The sequence below is a fragment of the Nerophis lumbriciformis genome, linkage group LG17, assembly GCF_033978685.3.
Source record: "Nerophis lumbriciformis linkage group LG17, RoL_Nlum_v2.1, whole genome shotgun sequence".
Classification (NCBI taxonomy): Eukaryota; Metazoa; Chordata; class Actinopteri; order Syngnathiformes; family Syngnathidae; genus Nerophis; species Nerophis lumbriciformis.
Genome location: NC_084564.2, coordinates 11,357,439 through 11,376,828, shown reverse-complemented (window position 1 = coordinate 11,376,828; position 19,390 = coordinate 11,357,439). Strand labels below are relative to the sequence as shown.

Here is a 19,390-nt window from a genome sequence, read left to right as displayed (position 1 = left end):
AACGAGACTGTGACAGGAAGTGGTTCTCGTTGCCCCCCCCCCCCCCGGGCCTCCCTGCCTGAGCTTATGACTTCAATTTTAAACCGCGGCTGGTTTCCATGGCAACGTGCAGCTTTGAGGGACTCGCTGACCGACGCTTCCTTTCGCACACAAAGACAAGAATGTGTGAATGGCGTCATTAAATCCTCATCCCTCAACTGCACGCCGGACAAACACCCCCCGGGGGGGTCACCTGGGGGACTGCCAGGGACTGCGTGTGAGCGCCACCTGTCACTCACTCCACGTCACTCCCATTTTCTAATTCAATGTCCAGCATCACGTCTTGCAGCCACGTGACTTATGATGGACAGCGCGGCTCTGGCATAGCAACCGTTGCCACACGCAAGGAGCTCGCCGCTGCCCCCTGCCGGACAGGCAGAACGCGCCATGGAAAAACCACGTGTCAAAAAGACAGGAAGCGGACCACATGTTTGGACAGATGTTCTGAGAACATCTGGACCTAATCTTCCGTCCGTGGGACAACACCTCTGAGAGGGTGGACCTGTACCCGCCCCTCCCCCTCCCCCGCCAAAAACCCCCTACACAAATCATTTTTTGAGCGCTAAAGGGTTAAAACTCGAGATCACCTGACCCCGCCCCCTCGGACGAGACCCTGGGCTGCAGGACTTGCTTACTGCACTCCAAAAACCCACTGGGACGGAACCGGGACCACTTCAGCTGTTTGATTGGCAGGCTTGTCATGCATCGGGCAGTGTGACGTCACCAGCGTCATGGAGGTTCCGCTGCTCCTGCTGATGATGATGGTGGTGGTGGTGATGACGTCACAGGTCAGTCCACCTTTTATTCTGCACAAAGTCAAAAAGTGTGTTGTTGTTGTTTAAATAAAGAGTACACAGTAAAAAAAAAAATTGTAAAAAAAAACGGTCATCTACTCGCAGCTATGGCTGCCAAACGAAAACCATAAAATTAAAGTAAAACATTGTAAACCAAATAATGATCAAAAACATTATAATTACAGAAATTTTCATGAAAAGTTTTACGGAAAAATATCGTAATATTACATGAATTTGAAAGTAATTTAAGAAAACAGAAAATGCTGTGTATAATTAATTTGGTATTTTTCTGTAAAAAAAAAAAAGAAATATACATAGTTTGTCATTACTGGCATATTACTTAACATAACAGGCGGATTGTTTATTTACAGATAATGTTTTCAATTCTACAGTTTTATAAACTATTTTTTTTTAAAATAGAAAAATGACAGTAGCAATTTAGAGTAAAGATAGGATTTTTTTTTTTACAGTGTAGAAGTGTTGCACATGTGGCACGTCAAGGACTGTGCGTGTTTTTTTTAAATTTACTCTTCACTATGAGCTTACCGTTTTTTTTGGACTATAAGTCGCAGTTTGGCCGGCTCCAGTGTGACTTATATAGTGTGACTTATATATGTTTTTTTCCTTCTTTATTATGCATTTTCGGCAGGTGCGACTTATACTCCAGTGCGACTTATACTCCGAAAATACGGTATTTTATTTCCCATGATGCACCAGGGACAAGTTCTGGGAAGTTTTTGAGGAACATATGACTGTCCTCTTTGAATGGGGTGTCCACATTTTTTCCACTGAGGCCCGCACACTGAAAAATAAAAGCATGAAGGGACCATTTTGATACTAATCATTTCCATAATTCAGTGTTTTTCAACTTTTGTACCGTAAACTATTGTCTAGTGTGCCGTGGGAAATTATGCAACCTCACCTAATTGGTACAAAAAATATTTTTCTTGCAATTCAATAATTATAATCTGCAAATAATGTGCCGTTACTTAGTGTCTTTACTGTGTAGAGTTCGGCAGGGTAACCATGTAATACTCTTCCATATCAGTAGGTGGCAGCAGGTTTGCAAAAGTCGGAATGTGTCGGGTGAGACGAAGATGGTTTGTTGTAAACCCAATATGCGGGAGGCAGCGTGCAGGTAAAAAGGTATGTAATGCTTAAACCAAAAATGAACAAAAGGAAAAGGCAATGAAGCATAGAAATGGCTATGCAAAACAAAAGTAAAATTGAACTGGCTACAAAGTAAACAGAAACAGAATGCTGGACGATAGCAAAAACTTAAGGCGTCCACAAAGTACATCCATACATGTCATGACAATCAACAATGTCCACACAAAGAAGGATAACAACAACTTAAATAGCCTTGCTTGCTAACACAAAGCATGTGCGGGGAATAGCGCTCCAAGGAAGACATGAAACTGGTTACAGGAAAACACTAACAAAACAGGAAGGGCCCCCAAAATCACAGCGCAAGACAAAAACTAAAGCACTACACAGGAAAACACCAACAAACTTAAATAAGGCACGACAACCTAGTGGAGTGTCATTTTTTTAACGTTTTCTGCTGGTGGTGTGCCTCTGGAATTGTTTAATGAAAAAAACGTGCCTTGCCTCAAAAAAGGTTGAAAAACACTGCCATAACTAATACAATATTGAGTTTAATTTTTAGGGCTCCCCTCAAATTTGGTCCCGGGGACCCCGAAGGGTCTCAGACTCAACTATAAAAAATGTGAAATATAAGTCATTAATTTTTATTATATTTTATTTTTAAATTTCTAGATCAACTTTAAGGTCTGTTGATGTAAAGTTTTTTTTTTGTTTTGTTTTTTTTATGTTTTTTTGCTTTTTTTTGTTGAAACCCTGATTTTTTTTATGGCTTGCAATATTTTCCATCCCAATTTTTTTTTAAGTGGAATATTTGATGTGAAGCAATTAGAGCCTTCATTACATAAGGCAATAATTCATGACAACACTGATTATAATTAATTATTAGCGTTAAAGATCCCGGGGACCCAAAAGGGTCTTAGTCATCAAAGTGTTAAAAATATGTCCGATATATACATTTAAAAAAAAACTTTAAACACAAAATATTTATATATCAACTTCAAATCTATCCGTTGACACAATTTTAATTTTGGGTGTTTTATTCCCTTGAAAATCCTTTTTTTTTTAAATAGCAAAAACACAAAATATGTAATATTTTTCCCAAAAAAATGTTCAAAGTTGAATATTTGATGTAAAGTAATTGAAGTTTAAAAATGTAAATAATTCATAACATTGTTTTTTATTTATTATAATTTTTTGAACAACTACAGTGTAGCTGCTGTTATAGCAATTTATACATCAACTATTCATTGATTTAATATTCAAATATGAAGTGGAAGCAATACATATAAATACATTTAATTTAATAAATAATAATTGTGAAGTGAATTTAGGTGACGCAAATGTGTTATACTGATGTAGACTATGTAAATAAGAGGGGAACATTTTTTTAGGGACACTTGTTAACTTCCGGGAGAGGGGACAAAGTAGGTGTGGCACTCAAAATGGTGGATGTCTGACGTGTTCAGAGAAGTTGTCAAAAGTGTTTCTTTAAAGAAGATTTCTACCTAATTTGTTTTCCGAGAGTCGATGTGGCCAATGAGGTACTTATTTGAGTAGTGTTTGAACTGTTGTGTTGTTTCAGGGAATGTATGTTCGTTTTTTGTGTTTCATGTAAAACAGGTATTAAAAAATAAATTTATGTTCGAAAACCAAGAATGAGTTGAGCTTTGGAGACACTCGAGGGGAGTAACAGTTAAAAAAATCACACTAAAGGGCTTAGGGATCCAAAAGACCCATAAAATTGTGCAAAAATAAATCATATATCAATTTATATTATTTTTTTTACTTTCAACGCTTAAATCAATGTCACCCGACTGGCAATTGAATAAAGAAATACATTAAAATAAATAAATTAATATATATATATATATATATATATATATATATATATATATATAATATAATATATATATATATATATATATATATATATATATATAATATAATATATATATATATGTATATATATATATATATATAATATAATATATATATATATATATATATATATATATATATATATATATATATAATATAATATATATATATATATATATATATATATATAATTTTTTTTTTTTTTTTTTTTTTTTTTTTTTAATGTATTTCTTTATTAAATTGCCAGTCGGCAACAGAACAATGAACCATAAAAGGGAACAAAAACAACTAAATAAATGAAAAATACATTGAAAAATGTATATATATATAAATAAATAAAAAATACATTGAAAAATGTATATATATATATATATATATATATATATATATATATATATATATATATATATATATATATATATATATATATATACATTTTTCAATGTATTTTATTTCAATGTATTGTTTATTTCAATTTTAATTTTGGGTGTTTCATTCCCTTGAAAACCCTGTTTTTTTAAAATAGCAAAAACACCATAAAAGGGAACAAAAAAAACTAAATAAATGAAAAATACATTGAAAAATGTATATATATATATACATATTTCAATGTATTTTTCATTTATTTATATATATATACATTTTTCAATGTATTTTTCATTTATTTAGTTTATTTCAATTTTAATTTTGGGTGTTTTATTCCCTTGAAAACCCTGTTTTTTTAAAAATAGCAAAAACACAAAATATGTAATATTTTTTCCCCAAAAAATGTCCAAAGTTGAATATTTGATGTAAAGTAATTGAAGTTTAAAAAATGTAAATAATTCATAACATTGTTTTTTATTTATTATGTATTTATGCAATGTAGCTGCTGTTATAGCAATTTATACATCATATATATATATATATATATATATATATATATATATATATATATATATATATATATATATATATATATATATATATATATATATATACATTTTTCAATGTATTTTTCATTTATTTAGTTTTTTGTGTTCATTGTTCTGATGTAGATCAATCATACATACACTAGGTGGTACAATGTTGTATTTAAATTTGAATTATGTCCTTATTTTTAATTGTAATTAATTTTATTTACACTTTTATCAACAAAAATAAATTTCATCCTTGTTTTATGTGTTGTTTTTTTATCAGCAATATTAAATGCTACAAAGGGAAAAGTCTAAATATTGATATCACTTTCAAAGAATGGGGATATTAGACCACCTTAAGGAATATTTACAGTAAAAACAAAAATATATATATTTTTATATGTATTTAGATTTTTTTTTTGATTTTTTTTACTTTAAATTGACAGGTTGACCTGATGTTGATCTCGAGATTTAAACGTTGGGGGGAAAAACAGAGAAAAACATTTATTTATATATATATATATATATATATATATATATATATATATATATATATATATATATATATATATATATATATATATATATATATATATATATATATATATATATATATATATATGACTCATTTTTAAAACTAGTATGAGTGAGACCCTTTTGGAATTTTAGTGTTTTTTTAATGTCATTGCTCAAAAATAACATATATATATATATATATATATATATATATATATATATATATACTAAACATTTTTTACTTTATATTGATAGATAGACCTGACGTTTATCTCAAGATTTAAGCGTTGAAAAAAACAGAGAAAAAATGTATATATAACTAATTTTTAACACTTGTATGAGTGGGACCGTTTTGGATCCCAAATCATTTAAGTGGGCTTTTCTTTTTTTACTGTCATTACTCAAAACATATTGAATGAAAATTTCCACTTTGAAATTTTTCGGGTGGAAAATACTGCATATTTGTGTGTTTGTGCCCTATTCAGTGGCCTAGTGTTTAGAGTGTCCGCCCTTAGATCGGTAGGTTGTGAGTTCAAACCCCGGCCGAGTCATACCAAAGACTATAAAAATGGGACCCATTACCTCCCTGCTTGGCACTCAGCATCAAGGGTTGGAATTGGGGGTTAAATCACCAAAAATTATTCCCGGGCGCGGCTAGGGGGTGAACAAGGGGATGGTCAAATGCAGAGGACAAATTTCAATCATTGGTACTTTAAACGTTAAACTTAAAATAAAAAATACATATATTTAGGGTATTTTTGGGAGGTAGGAAAAAAAGTGTTTCGTATTATTTTTTCCCTTTTAAATAAAGATATTAAATAAATACAATTATTGCCAATATTTCAGAATAATTCTTATCAATACAGTTATATTTCTCTAAATTTAAATTATACTGACCCACGTGTTGGCCACCAGTGATTATTTCATTGCCAAAAAAAAAAGAAGTATAATAAGGAGTCAGTCTTTTGAACGGCTCTTTTACAGGAACATCTCATCAAGATTTGGCTCCCTTTAAAGTGCCCTAAATCCCACCTCTATCCTGTAGGAGGCAGCAGTGAGCAGTGGTTATGTCCATGCATATTTATATTTTTGTTTTTGCTGTAAATATTCCTTAAGGTGGTCTAATATCCCCATTCTTTGAAAGTGATATCAATATTTAGAATTTTCCATTTGTAGCATTTAATATTGCTGATAAAAAACAACACATAAAACAAGGATGAGGAAGTTAAGTGTTAGAATAATTTTATCTAAGTTATCACAAAAACTTTGTGTTGAAATGAGTTCCCAGCGAGAAGACCAAAAGCTGTCTTTGAAACCTACCAAGAAGAAGGCTTGTAAAACTCCACTGTGTAAGGGGGAAGCAACATAAAGGGGTTTCTATTTTCTTTCATGTATTGTAATCAACAGAAAGATATTGTTTTAACCCAAGGACTACAAAGCGGAGAGAAGGCAGGATCTGCCCAATTTCCAGACGACCTCTTTTTGAACCTCCTTTTTCAACTGTTTTACGAACCTCTTTCTGAACTCTTTTACGACTTTTTCTGTGAACTGTTGTAACCAAAGGCGATGGCTGTTTACGACCTCGTCCCTTAGAAGCAGCTGTTGTCATGTGGTCAGAGAAAGTCCAAATAAAGGGGGAGGCGTGCAATCTTTTCAGAGCGTAATGACACTGTACAAGGGTACAGATGTCCAAGCGTCTCTCCTCAAATTGAGCCAAATTTAATTCTGTCTCTGTTTAATTCTTTGCTTCTTGTCTTGTTTAATAGATGTCATCAGTGTTTGAACCTGACATTAAGTGTTTGTTTTTTTTATCTTGCAGGTGTTTGGCGCCAACACAGCGGAGCGCCGCCATGACAGTTCGCTTCACAGAGTCAGCAAACGTTACACCATCAACCCTCTGGGACAAAAGTGGACGCACGTCAACATCACGTACAGGTGACGAAAGCGCCTGACGCGGCGTTCACACTTGACCTTTGACCTGTGGTCTCCTGCAGGGTGGACAAGTTCCCCAACACGCTGAGTGTGGACGACACCAGGAAGGCCATCAGCATCGCCTTCGCCAAGTGGAGCGACGTGTCGCCGCTGAGCTTCGCGGAGGTCACCAACGCCAGCGCCGACATCGTCATCGGTAGGTAGCCGGGGGTGGGCGGGGCTAACGAGGACAACCGGCGCGGTCTGACGTGCGCGTGTGCCAGGTTTCTACACCTTCAACCACTCTGACTGTTGGCATTCGCCGCTCCACCCGTGTTTCGACGGGCTGAATGGCGAGCTGGCGCACGCCTTCCTGCCGCCGCGCGGAGAGATCCACTTTGACAACCACGAGTTCTGGATCCTGGGGAAGTCCAGGTTCAGCTGGAAACAAGGTAGTGTGACCTTGTCAGACGCTTCTAGACAAGGGGTGTCCAAACTTTTTCCACTGAAAAATGTGAACATGCGGGGGCCATTTTGATGTTTTTCACTTTCAAAACCATATCCATTTTTTTTTAACCTGTAGAGCTCCCTCATGTTTGGTCCCGGGCACCCAGAAGGGTCTCAAGTCATACATTAAACCCCCCCCCCCGAAACACACTATTTTTTATTCAACTCCTAAATCTCTAGAACAACCTCAGGTAGATCTGTCAATGTTTTTTTTTTTAATGTTTTTTTTTTGTCAAAACCCTGTTTTTTAAGGCAAAATCACAAAAGTTCAAAGTGAAATATTCGATGTGAAATAATTGGAGCATTCAATAATTCATAACAACATTCATTTTAATTCATTATTATTTTTGGAGTAATGCCAGTTAAAAAACAAAAATCCTACTAAAATTATTGGGGATCCAAAAGGGTCTCACTCATATGTGTTAAAAATGAGTCATATATAAAAAAAATTCTCTTTTTTTTTTTTTTTCAACGCTTAAATCTTGAAATCAACGTCAGGTCTATCTGTCAATATAAAGGGGGGGAAAATAAAAATATATATTTGTTTTATGCCCTATTTTTTATTAGGGCACAAACACAAAATAGAATCCCACAACATTTCTAAGTGGAAATTGTCATTCATTATTATTTTTTCAGTACTGACAGTTAAAACTAAAATCCCACTAAAATTCTTGGGGATCCAAAAGGGTCCCACTCATACTAGTGTTAAAAATGAGTCATATATAAAAATGTTCTGTTTTTTTTTCAACACTTAAATCTTGAGATCAACGTCAGGTCTATTAGTCAATATAAAGTAAAAGAAAGAAAGAAAAAAAAAGAAAAATTATATATATATATATATATACACATATATGTGTATATATATATATATATATACATATATGTGTATATATATATATATATATACATATGTGTGTATATATATATATATATATATATATATATATATATACATATATGTATATATATATACATATATGTATATATATACATATATGTATATATATTGGGTTTTTTAAACTGTCATTGCTCAAAAATAATAACATATATACGTACATATATACTGTATATATGTATGTATATATATATATATATATATATATATATATATATATATACTATATATATATATATATATATATATAATGTGTATATACATATACATATATATATATATATATATATATATATATATATATATAATATATATATATATATATATATATATATATATATATATATATGGTATTATTTTTGAGCAATGACAGTTTAAAAAAAACAACACTAAAATTCTTGGTGATCCAAAAGGGTCCCACTCATATAAGTGTTCTAAATGAGTCATACACACATTTTTTTCTCATTTTTTTTTTTTTTTTTCAACGTCAGGTCTATCTGTCAATATAAAGGGGGGAAAAAAGGAAAAATAAAAATATACATTTGTTTCATGACCTTTTTGTCAAAACCCTATTCTTTATTAGGGCACAAACACAAAAAAATAGAATCTATTTTCTAACCCAAAAAATTTCTAAGTGGAAATTTTCATTCATTATTATTTTTGGAGTACAGACAGTTAAAACTAAAATCCCACTAAAATTCTTGGGGATCCAAAATGGTCCCACTCATACTAGTGTTAAAAATGAGTCATATATAAAAATGTTCTCTGTTTTTTTTCAACGCTTAAATCTTCAGATCAACGTCAGGTCTATCAGTCAATATAAATTAAAAAATAATAAAACAAATTTAAAATATATATATGTATTATTTTTTGAGTAATGACAGTAAAAAAAAAATCACACTTAAATTATTGGGGATCCAAAAGGGTTGCACTCATACAGGTGTTAAAAATTAGTCATAGATAAAAAAAATTCTCTTTTTTTTTTTCCAACGCTTAAATCTTGAGATCAACATCAGGTCTATCTGTCAATATAAAGGGGGGAAAAAAGGAAAAATAAAAATATATATTTGTTTCATGCCCTTTTTGTCAAAACCCTATTTTTTATTAGGGCACAAACACAAAAATAGAATCTATTTTCTAACCCAAAACATTTCTAAGTGGAAATTTTCATTCATTATTATTTTTGGAGTACTGACAGTTAAAACTAAAATCCTACTAAAATTCGTGGGGATCCAAAAGGGTCCCACTCACACTAGTGTTAAAAATGAGTCATATATAAAAATGTTCTGTTTTTTTCAACGCTTAAATCTTGAGATCAACGTCAGGCCTATCAGTCAATATAAAGTAAAAAATAATAAAACAAATTTAAAATATATATGCATTATTTTTTGAGTAATGACAGTCAAAAAAAATCCCACTTATATTATTGGGGATCCAAAAGGGTCCCACTCATACAGGTGTTAAAAATTAGTCATAGATAAAAAAACGTATCTTTTTTTTTTTCCAACGCTTAAATCTTGAGATCAACGTCAGGTCTATCTGTCAATATAAAGGGGGAAAAAAAGGAAAAATAAAAATATATATTTGTTTCATGCCCTTTTTGTCAAAACCCTATTTTTTATTAGGGCACAAACACAAAAATAGAATCTATTTTCTAACCCAAAACATTTCTAAGTGGAAATTTTCATTCATTATTATTTTTGGAGTACTGACAGTTAAAACTAAAATCCTACTAAAATTCTTGGGGATCCAAAAGGGTCCCACTCACACTAGTGTTAAAAATGAGTCATATATAAAAGTTTTCTGTTTTTTTCAACGCTTAAATCTTCAGGTCAACGTCAGGTCTATCAGTCAATATAAAGTAAAAAATAATAAAACAAATTTAAAATATATATGTATTATTTTTTGAGTAATGACAGTAAAAAAAAATCCCACTTAAATTATTGGGGATCCAAAAGGGTCCCACTCATACAGGTGTTAAAAATGAGTTATATATATATATATATATATATATATATATATATATATATATATATATATATATATATATATATATATATATACGGTATATGTTATTATTTTTGAGCAATGACTGTTTAAAAAAAACAACACTAAAATTCTTGGGGGTCCAAAAGGGTCCCACTCATAAAAGTGTTAAGTTTTTTTTTTCACTTCCATCTCAGTGTCTCGATCTACTTCAGATCTATCCATCGATTATAAGTTTTTATTATTTGTTCATGTTTTTGTTTGTTTGTTTTGTACTCTTTTTGTCAAAGAAAACTTATTTTTTGGCAAACACAAACTAAGCAATATATTTTTGCCACCAAAAATAATTTCAAAGTGGAATATTTTCTCTGAAGTAAATGGAACTTTAAATATGTCACAAATTCATAACATTGATATTAATTTATTATATTTTTTTCAGAAATGACAGTTTTGAAGAAAAAACAGCCTGCATGGCAGCTCTGTGTTATTAGTGAACATTGCTAATTTTACACGTTACATTTCACCTGTTTGCGTTTAAAAAAAAATCATATATATTTAAAATGTGCCGCGGGCCGATAAAAAATTAGCTGCGGGCTACAAAAGGCCCCCAGGCCGCACCTTGGACACCCCTGTTGTAGAGCGTTGGAGATGTTGGCGCTCACGTGTCCTCTCAGGCGTGTGGCTCAACGACCTGGTCCAGGTGGCGGCGCACGAGATCGGCCACGCCCTGGGCCTGTGGCACTCCAGGGACCCGCGCGCCCTCATGCACCCCAACGCCACCTACACGGGCCAGCGGAACGTCGGGCAGGACGACGTGTGGGCCATCCAGAGGCTCTACGGTAAACCTGCTGACTGTCGCCACGCTAGCGCGCCGACGTGCACTGCAAAAAGTCAGTGTTCAAAAACAAGGGAAAAAAATACAAAAAATGAGGGGTATTTTACTTGAACTAAGCAAAATTATCTGCCAATAGAACAAGAAAATTTGGCTTGTCAAGACTTTCCAAATCAAGTAAAATTAGCTCACCTCAATGAACCCCAAAATACCTTAAAATAAGTATATTCTCACTAATAACAAGTGCACTTTTCTTGATAGAAAAAAACAAATATGAGACCTTTTTTCTCAATATGCTGAAAAATATTCTTAAATTAAGGAAATGCTAGTGCCATTATCTTGACATAATGATATGCGCTCGGCATTGCATTTCTTGAAACCAGCAAACTTATACTAAAAACTAGTTTATTGTTCTTAATGGAAAGGCAACGAGGCAACCGCTTGTTACTCTCGGGGTCTACTAGCCGCTCAGGCAAATCATATTGTCTAAAAATGCATTTTTCCATCGATAACATGACATCATCGCGCCAAGTGTGTGCTCTTTCAGTCAATTAGTGTGCAAGGAATATATATATAAATTCAAAAAAAAAAAATAAAAAAAAAATATATGTATATATATATATATATATATATATATATATATATATATTTACAGCCCGGCCCCCGGCCAATTTTTTTTGGATTGTAATTTTGAAGAATTTATCTGAATCTGCATGAACTATTTTTGTTCAAAATTGTTAGAAATGTCACATGTTAAATGTTTAAATATTAACTGTCAGTTTACTGTACTGTGCCAACTGCACTACTATATGAGTACGTATTTAGGGACCGATGTCCCTTTGGGACAGAGGACCCTATTGAATTTCTAGCGTTTTATTATTATACCGCCGCCTCTTTGAGCTGTAATTTGACCCCCTTAACATGCTTCAAAACACACACATCAGGACTGGCGAAAATTGAGATCTAATCAAAAAACCAAACCCCAAAACTCAAAATTGCGCTCTAGCGCCCCCTAGGAAGAAAACACAGACAAAACCGCCTGTAACTCCCAGTAGGAATGTCATAGAGACATGAAACAAAAACCTCTATGTAGGTCTCACTTAGACCTATATTTCATACACTGACAACCCCCAGCAAAAATCAACAGGAAGTTTGCAATTCCCCCTTCAAAACAAAAGTTGAGTAAAAACAGTCACCTTTTTTCAAACATTATCTCCTCTGAACGTGTTTGTCGTGTCGGCTTCAAATTAGCACAGGAGAGAGATTGAACCCTTCTGATTAAAAGTTAATGAAAGAGTTTTAATTACTGCTCCGGTTTGGATTTTATGAGCGTTCAAAGTCGGCCCCGTCCATCGCTGCTTGCAGCTTTAATTTCTATTGTTTCATTGAAAATAAAACAGCAAAGTCCATTTGGCTGTCATCTGTTTTAATTATGAGACACAATTGTGTCAGTCATGATTTTTTATTTTCATGCTTGAAATAAGAAATTATTACTTTGAAAAAGTAGTTTTATACTTGTGAGTGTTGATGACACAGCTTTGCAACAGTTGATATTCTAGTTTCAAGCATGTTTTACTCAATATAGGTCATACAATCTCAGCAACAAGCTGTAATAGCTTACTGAGATCTATTAGGACCAAAACCCTTAAAACAAGTAAAACACTCTAACATAAAATCTGCTTAGTGAGAAAAATTATCTTATCAGACAGAAAATAAGCAAATATCACCCTTATTTGAGATATTTTATCTTATTTAGATTTCAGTTTTTGCTGTGTGGTCTGCAGAGGTGGGTAGTAACGCGCTACATTTACTCCGTTACATCTACTTGAGTAAGTTTTTGGATAAATTGTACTTCTAAGAGTTGTTTTAATGCAACATACCTTTACTTTTACTTGAGTATATTCATAGAGAAGAAACGCTACTTTTACTCCGCTACTTTTACTCCGCTACTTTTATCTACATTCAGCTCGCTACTCGCTACTAATTTTTATCGATCTGTTAATGCACGCTTTGTTTGTTCATAGTGCCTGCGTTTCAACAAAAACAGTCACTGGTGACGTTCACTCCGTTCCACCAATCAGATGCAGTCACTGGTGACGTTGGACCAATCAAATAGAGCCAGTGGTCACATGACCTGACTTAAACAAGTTGAAAAACTTATTGGGGTGTTACCATTTAGTGGTCAATTGTACGAAATATGTACTGTACTGTGCAATCTACTAATAAAAGTTTCAATCAATCAATCAAAAGTGTGAAGGAAAAAAGATCCTTTTTTATTTCAACCGTACATCCCGTCAAAAGCCTAAAGACTGACTGCACAGTTCCTGTCTTCACAATAAAAGTGCCGCTCCATCGCGCGTGCACTTTCAAAATAAGAGTCTCCGAAAGCCAGCGCAAACAAGCTAGCAAGCTACGGAATTTGCCGCCAATGTATTTCTTGTAAAGTGTATAAAAACGAATATGGAAGCTGGACAAATAAGATGCCAAAAACCAACCACTTTCATGTGGTATTAGACAGAAAGGAGGAACTTTTTTCTCCTCCATTTGAAAACGTGGATGTTATCAGCACAACTGTCTGATTACAATCAATGCAAGTCATCAGAATCAGGTAATACACCAACTTATATTCTTGCCTTCATGAAAGAAAGGAATCTATATGTGTTCAACATGCATGTATATTCATTAAAACACCTTTAACATGTAAACAAAAACGGCAAAATAAATAAATATAAATTATATACTGTATATATCAATGTATGTGTATATATATATATATATATATATATATGTGTGTGTGTATATATATATATATGTGTGTATGTATGTATGTATGTATATATATATATATATATATATAAGATATGTGTGTGTATGTTACTCATCAGTTACTCAGTACTTGAGTAGTTTTTTCACAACATACTTTTTACTTTTACTCAAGTAAATATTTGGGTGACTACTCCTTACTTTTACTTGAGTAATAAATCTCTAAAGTAACAGTACTCTTACTTGAGTACAATTTCTGGCTACTCTACCCACCTCTGGTGGTCTGATTGCGTTGGTTTGTGTTCAGGTTGCGAGGACAAGAAGCGTGTGTGCGAGGCGTGGGCCCGTCTGGGCTTCTGTGAGCGCAGGAAGTGGTTCATGAAGAAGAACTGTCCACGCCGCTGCGACCTCTGCTTTGGTGAGCTCGCCGCCGCAGGCCGCCATGTCGTCCCCCAACCTGACCGCCCCCTCCCTTCCTTTGTCGCCGTAGAGCCCCTGGAAGCGGTCGCCACGCCGACGCCGCCCCCGGCTAACGTCAAGGTGAAGATGGTGCCACGCGGGAAGGTGGTGGGCTTCCGCTGCGGTACCAAGAACCCGCGCGCCACACCCAAAGTCAGGTCAGCTGATCTGCGGCACGCCGTAGCGTAAATGGGAAGCGTCGTCATAACGACGGCGATGTCTTTTCCAGCTGGTACAAAGATGGAGAGCGGATCGCGGCGTCCATCCCGGGCTACATCGTGGTCAAAGGGCGGGACCTCCGCATCGTGGCCAACGAGTTCAACGAGGGCGTGTACACCTGCCGCATCCATCGCCGCGGCGACGCAGTGTCCGTCAACTCGTGGAGCATCCGCTTGAAGCCGGAAGAAACGTCCAACAGCTGAGAATCTTTGGGCACCTAACGATTCCATCCGAGTCCGATTCCCGGAGTGACGATTCAATTCAGAATCGATTCTTGACTCAAACTAATTCTCAAATGTATTATTTGGTATAATAATTATAATTCCAACTTTTTTAAAACAGGTTACAGGTTAGAAAAGCTCCTAAAAACTTATTTTAAAAAATGGATTATCACAAAAAAAAAAAAAGAATATTTTTTTAATCGATTTTTTAAAATGATGTATCAATTTAGAATGGGGATGAATAAACCCCATCAACAACAAGATTCTCCATTTAATCTAGTTTTCGCAATGTAGTATTTGGTATAATTACAATGAAACTTTTTCAAAACGGGTTACATGTTAGAAAAGCTATAAAAATTTATCTTCGAAAATTTATTTTTACATAAAAAATTTAACATTTTTGAAAATATTAATTTAGAATCGGGATGAATAAACAGGATCAACAACACGATTTGCGATTCAAACTAATTCTGGCAATGTATTACTTAGTATAATAATTGTAAGAAAACATTTTCAAAACAGGTTACCAGTTAGAAAAGCTATAAAAATGGATTTTTAAAAATGGATTCTTAAAAAAAAAAAAATTGTTTTTAACTTTTATTTTTTTTATAATTTTAAGAAATTATGAATCGATTTAGAATTGGGATGACTTAACAGGATCAACACGATTCTTGATTCAAACTAATTCTCGCGATGTGTAATTTGGTATAATAATTGTATAAAAACAGGTTAAAAAGCTCATAAAAACAGATTTAAAAAAATTAATTCCCATAAAAAAAAAAGATACATTTTTTTTAGATTGCGTTTTGAAATAAATGAATCAATTTAGAATCGGGATGAATAAACCTGATCAACAACACAATTCTCACAATGTATTATTTGGTATAATAATTGTAATACAATTTAATAAAACTTTTTTAAAACAGGTTGTAGGTTAGAAAAGCTCATAAAAACATATTTTTCAAAATTGATTCTCGTAAAAAAAAATTAAAAAAATTTTAATCGATTTTTTAAAATTAGGTATCGTTTTAAAATCGGGATGAATAAACACGATTTTCCATTCAACCTAATTTTAACAATGTATTATTTGGTATGATGATTGTAACACAACTGTATAATGAAACGTTTTAAAACAGGTTAGAAAAGCTCTTAAACATTTTCAAAGTCTAATTCTCGTAAAAATATTTTTGATTTTTTTAGAATGATTTTTTAAAATAATGAATCGATTCAGAATCGGGATGAATAAACAGGATTCCCGATTCAAATTCATTCTCAATGTATTTTTTGGTATAATTGTAATACAACTTTTCAAAACAGGTTGCAGGTTAAAAAAGCTATAAAAATGTATTTTTTTTTAAATCGATGCTTATAAAAAAAGAAAACAATAAAAAATTTTAATCAATTTTTGGAAATTATGAATTGATTTAGAATTGGGATGAATAAACACGATCGACAACACAATTTTCGATTCAAACTAATTCTCACACTGTATTTTTTGGTATATTTGTAATGAAACTTTTCAAAACAGGTTACAGGTTAGAAAAGCTATGAAAACGTTGTTAAAAAATGGATGCTTATAATAAAAAAATGTTAAAAAATGTTATCAATTTTTGAAAATTATGAATCGATTTAGAATTGGGATGAATAAACACAATTCTCGAGTCAAACTAAATCTCAATGTATTTTTTTGTATAATTGTTATACACCTTTTCAAAACAGGTTACAAGTTAGAAAAGCTATGAAAATGTAATTTTAAAAATAGATGCTTATAATAAAAAATTTTATAAAATTAAATCGATTTTTGAAAATTATGAATCGATTTAGAATCGGGATGAATAGTGAAGTGAATTATATTTATATAGCGCTTTTCTCTAGTGACTCGAAGCGCTTTTATACAGTGAAAGCACTAGCATTCAAAAAGCTATGAAAAGGTCTTTAAAAAAAATGGATGCTTATAATTAAAAAAACAACAATTTACATCGATTTTTGAAAATTATTAGTCGATTTAGAATCGGAATGAATAAACACAATTCTCGAGACAAACTAAATCTCAATGTATTTTTTGGTATAATTGTAATACAACTTTTCAAAACAGGTTACAAGTTAGAAAAGCTATGAAAACATCTTTAAAAATGGATGCTTATAATTAAAAAAAAAATGTTTTTAATCGTTTTATGAAAATTAGGAATCCACTTAGAATCACAATCAACAACATGATTCTCGAGTCAAAGTAATTCATGTTTTTTTTGGTATAATTGTAATACAACTTTTCAAAACAGGTTACAAGTTAGAAAAGCTATGAAAACATCTTTAAAAATGGATGCTTATAATTTAAAAAAAAAATGTTTTAATCGTTTTTTGAAAAATAGGAATCGACTTAGAATCACAATCAACAACAGGATTCTCGAGTCAAAGTAATTCATAATGTTTTTTTTGGTATAATTGTAAGAAAACTGCAAAACAGATTACAGGTTAGAAAAGCTATAAAAATGTTTTTTTAAATGAATGCTTATTAAAAAATTAAATTAAATAAATTTTTTTAAATTATGAATTGATTTAGAACAGAGATAATAAACACGATCAACTACACAATTCTCAATTCAAGCAATGTATTATTTAGTATAATAATTATCATGGAAATTTTACAATAAAAGTTTTTTGTGACGGTTTACAGGCTAGAAAAGCTCCTAAATTTTTTTTTTTTTAATTCTTACAAAAAAAAAAGTGTTAATTAATTTTTTTAAATAATGCATTGATTTATAATTGGGACGAATAAGATGTGAATCGATGTTTTCGTGCACCCCCGACAGAGGACCGCGTTTTCTCGTGAGAAGTAACTGAGGTCACAAAAATTTAAAAAATAATAACGTTAGCACGTTAGCTTGGGAGCTACATCATTGAAGTCATGTGACCTCATGTCTAGACTCTTTGCTACCTCCAAGTGTCAAATATTTACCTCTTCCCATCCGCTTTCACTTCCTTTATGAGAGGCCGGCAAACATTTGGTCGCCGTGGGAGCGACCCGTCGTCATGGAGGCCTTTCTTTGCGCCTCGGCAACAATAAAAACGAGGACCGACCAGAACTTCGGTCGTACGGAAGCAGGACAGTCAAGGTGTTACCATGGCAACGGGACCTATCTTGTGTCCCGTTTTTTTTTTTATTAGATTTCCAGTCCATACATCAAACTAAAAGAGGCATGCTCAAACGTTGTGATGTCATCAAGCGTGGCGCGATGACGTCATCCCTGGAAACAAACGGCGTGGAGACGAGAGCGTGTGTTCAGGTGAAAACTTTATTGTCACTCTCAAACACACGCACATTCGTTTTGTTCCTCGGAACACACAGACGCACTTTGACCCCGCCCCCTGTCTGGACTGATAAGGGGCCAATCAGAGGGGGCGGGGCTTAGGCACATGTAAACACAGGCACAAACAGTGACAAGGTCGGCGGCGGCGACACTTTGAATAAACACGAAGAGCGGGAGAGAGCATCTGTGCACGTGTGTTGTAAGAAAAGGTGTGTGTGTGTGTGTGTGTGTGTGTGTGTGTGTGTGGGGGGGCGGGCGGGTCGCAGGTCAAAGTTCAGGAATGTTTTGGTTGGTCAGCGAGTGTGATGACGTCATCACTACATGCCCATCCTGATGCTCTGGATGATCTGGAAAATGGCTGCGGACAAAAAAAACAAATGTTTGTTTAATTGGTGATGGACTTTGTCAAGTTAGCTTGACATGGCACAGCTTGACATAAGGACCGGGCCAAGCCCCGCCCACGTGACGTCACAACACAAGGACGGGGCTTCTAGCATGCATGGACTTAAAAAAAAACATAATTTTTAAAAAAACTTTCTAGGCTGGAAAATGCCAATGTGCGATGTATATCTTTCTGTCTTGTGTCATTTCCTGAGAACTTACCAGAACCGCAGACCACGAAGACGAAGAGCGCCAGCAGCCAAGGTCCGACACCTTTATCCTCAGTCAGGTTCCTCTGAAAGAATAACAAGTCCCGTTGTCATGACAACGTCTTGTGTTTTAACGTTCGTCAATCGATTCGTTTCAATCGGCGAGGGAACATCTGCCCCATCTGGTACCGGTTCGACTCACATTAGACTTGGCCACGTTGCCCCGCTGAGTGATGTTCTTGCTGTGCTTCTCGTTCGCCATTCGGATCCTCTGCTTGGCCACCATCTTGTCTTCTTGTTGGGCCCACAAAGCCGCTGGTTAGTTGGCAAGTTAACTAGTTAGCTGGTGAGCTGCGTTTGTTTTGTTTGTTTGGTCCGCTCGTCGCTGGAAGTGAGAACTCCTCTCGCCTTGTCGACGTACTCAAAAAGCTTAAAGCCCGCCCCCTTACCGCAGCTTCCTGCAATCAAG

General features: G+C 33.8%; 2 protein-coding genes across 3 annotated transcripts; one reads left to right on the top strand and one right to left on the bottom strand.

Annotated features, from left to right (window-relative positions):
* Positions 1-268: 268 nt before the first annotated feature.
* On the top strand, positions 269-18,507 carry mmp23bb (matrix metallopeptidase 23bb). Of its 2 annotated transcripts, none has more exons than XM_061972468.1 (8): positions 269-827; positions 7,050-7,159; positions 7,225-7,358; positions 7,426-7,593; positions 11,204-11,368; positions 14,432-14,542; positions 14,615-14,741; positions 14,813-18,507. In XM_061972468.1, the coding sequence occupies exons 1-8, from the start codon at positions 771-773 to the stop codon at positions 15,003-15,005; spliced, it is 1,065 nt and encodes a 354-aa protein (XP_061828452.1). In that variant the 5' UTR covers positions 269-770; the 3' UTR covers positions 15,006-18,507. The 2 variants fall into 2 exon arrangements, with proteins under 2 accessions (XP_061828452.1, XP_061828451.1); XM_061972467.1 differs by having other exon boundaries at positions 271-827; positions 7,050-7,165.
* On the bottom strand, positions 18,299-19,358 carry serp1 (stress-associated endoplasmic reticulum protein 1). The gene is made up of 3 exons (XM_061972469.1): positions 19,124-19,358; positions 18,935-19,007; positions 18,299-18,689 (listed from the first exon to the last, which is right to left on the bottom strand). The coding sequence occupies exons 1-3, from the start codon at positions 19,205-19,207 to the stop codon at positions 18,649-18,651; spliced, it is 198 nt and encodes a 65-aa protein (XP_061828453.1). The 5' UTR covers positions 19,208-19,358; the 3' UTR covers positions 18,299-18,648.
* Between the last annotated feature and the right edge of the window lie 32 nt (positions 19,359-19,390).

Bases quoted from the DNA above. Each gene is read 5' to 3' on its own strand.
- mmp23bb (XM_061972467.1), top strand. From the start codon at position 771: ATGGAGGTTCCGCTGCTCCTGCTGATGATGATGGTGGTGGTGGTGATG. The intron at 7,359-7,425 runs GTAGGTAGCCGG...CGCGTGTGCCAG, and splicing joins CAGCGCCGACATCGTCATCG to GTTTCTACACCTTCAACCAC. The intron at 14,543-14,614 runs GTGAGCTCGCCG...TTGTCGCCGTAG, and splicing joins CCGCTGCGACCTCTGCTTTG to AGCCCCTGGAAGCGGTCGCC.
- serp1 (XM_061972469.1), bottom strand. From the start codon at position 19,207: ATGGTGGCCAAGCAGAGGATCCGAATGGCGAACGAGAAGCACAGCAAG. The intron at 19,008-19,123 runs GTGAGTCGAACC...TTATTCTTTCAG, and splicing joins GCAACGTGGCCAAGTCTAAT to AGGAACCTGACTGAGGATAA. The intron at 18,690-18,934 runs GTAAGTTCTCAG...TTTTGTCCGCAG, and splicing joins CTTCGTGGTCTGCGGTTCTG to CCATTTTCCAGATCATCCAG.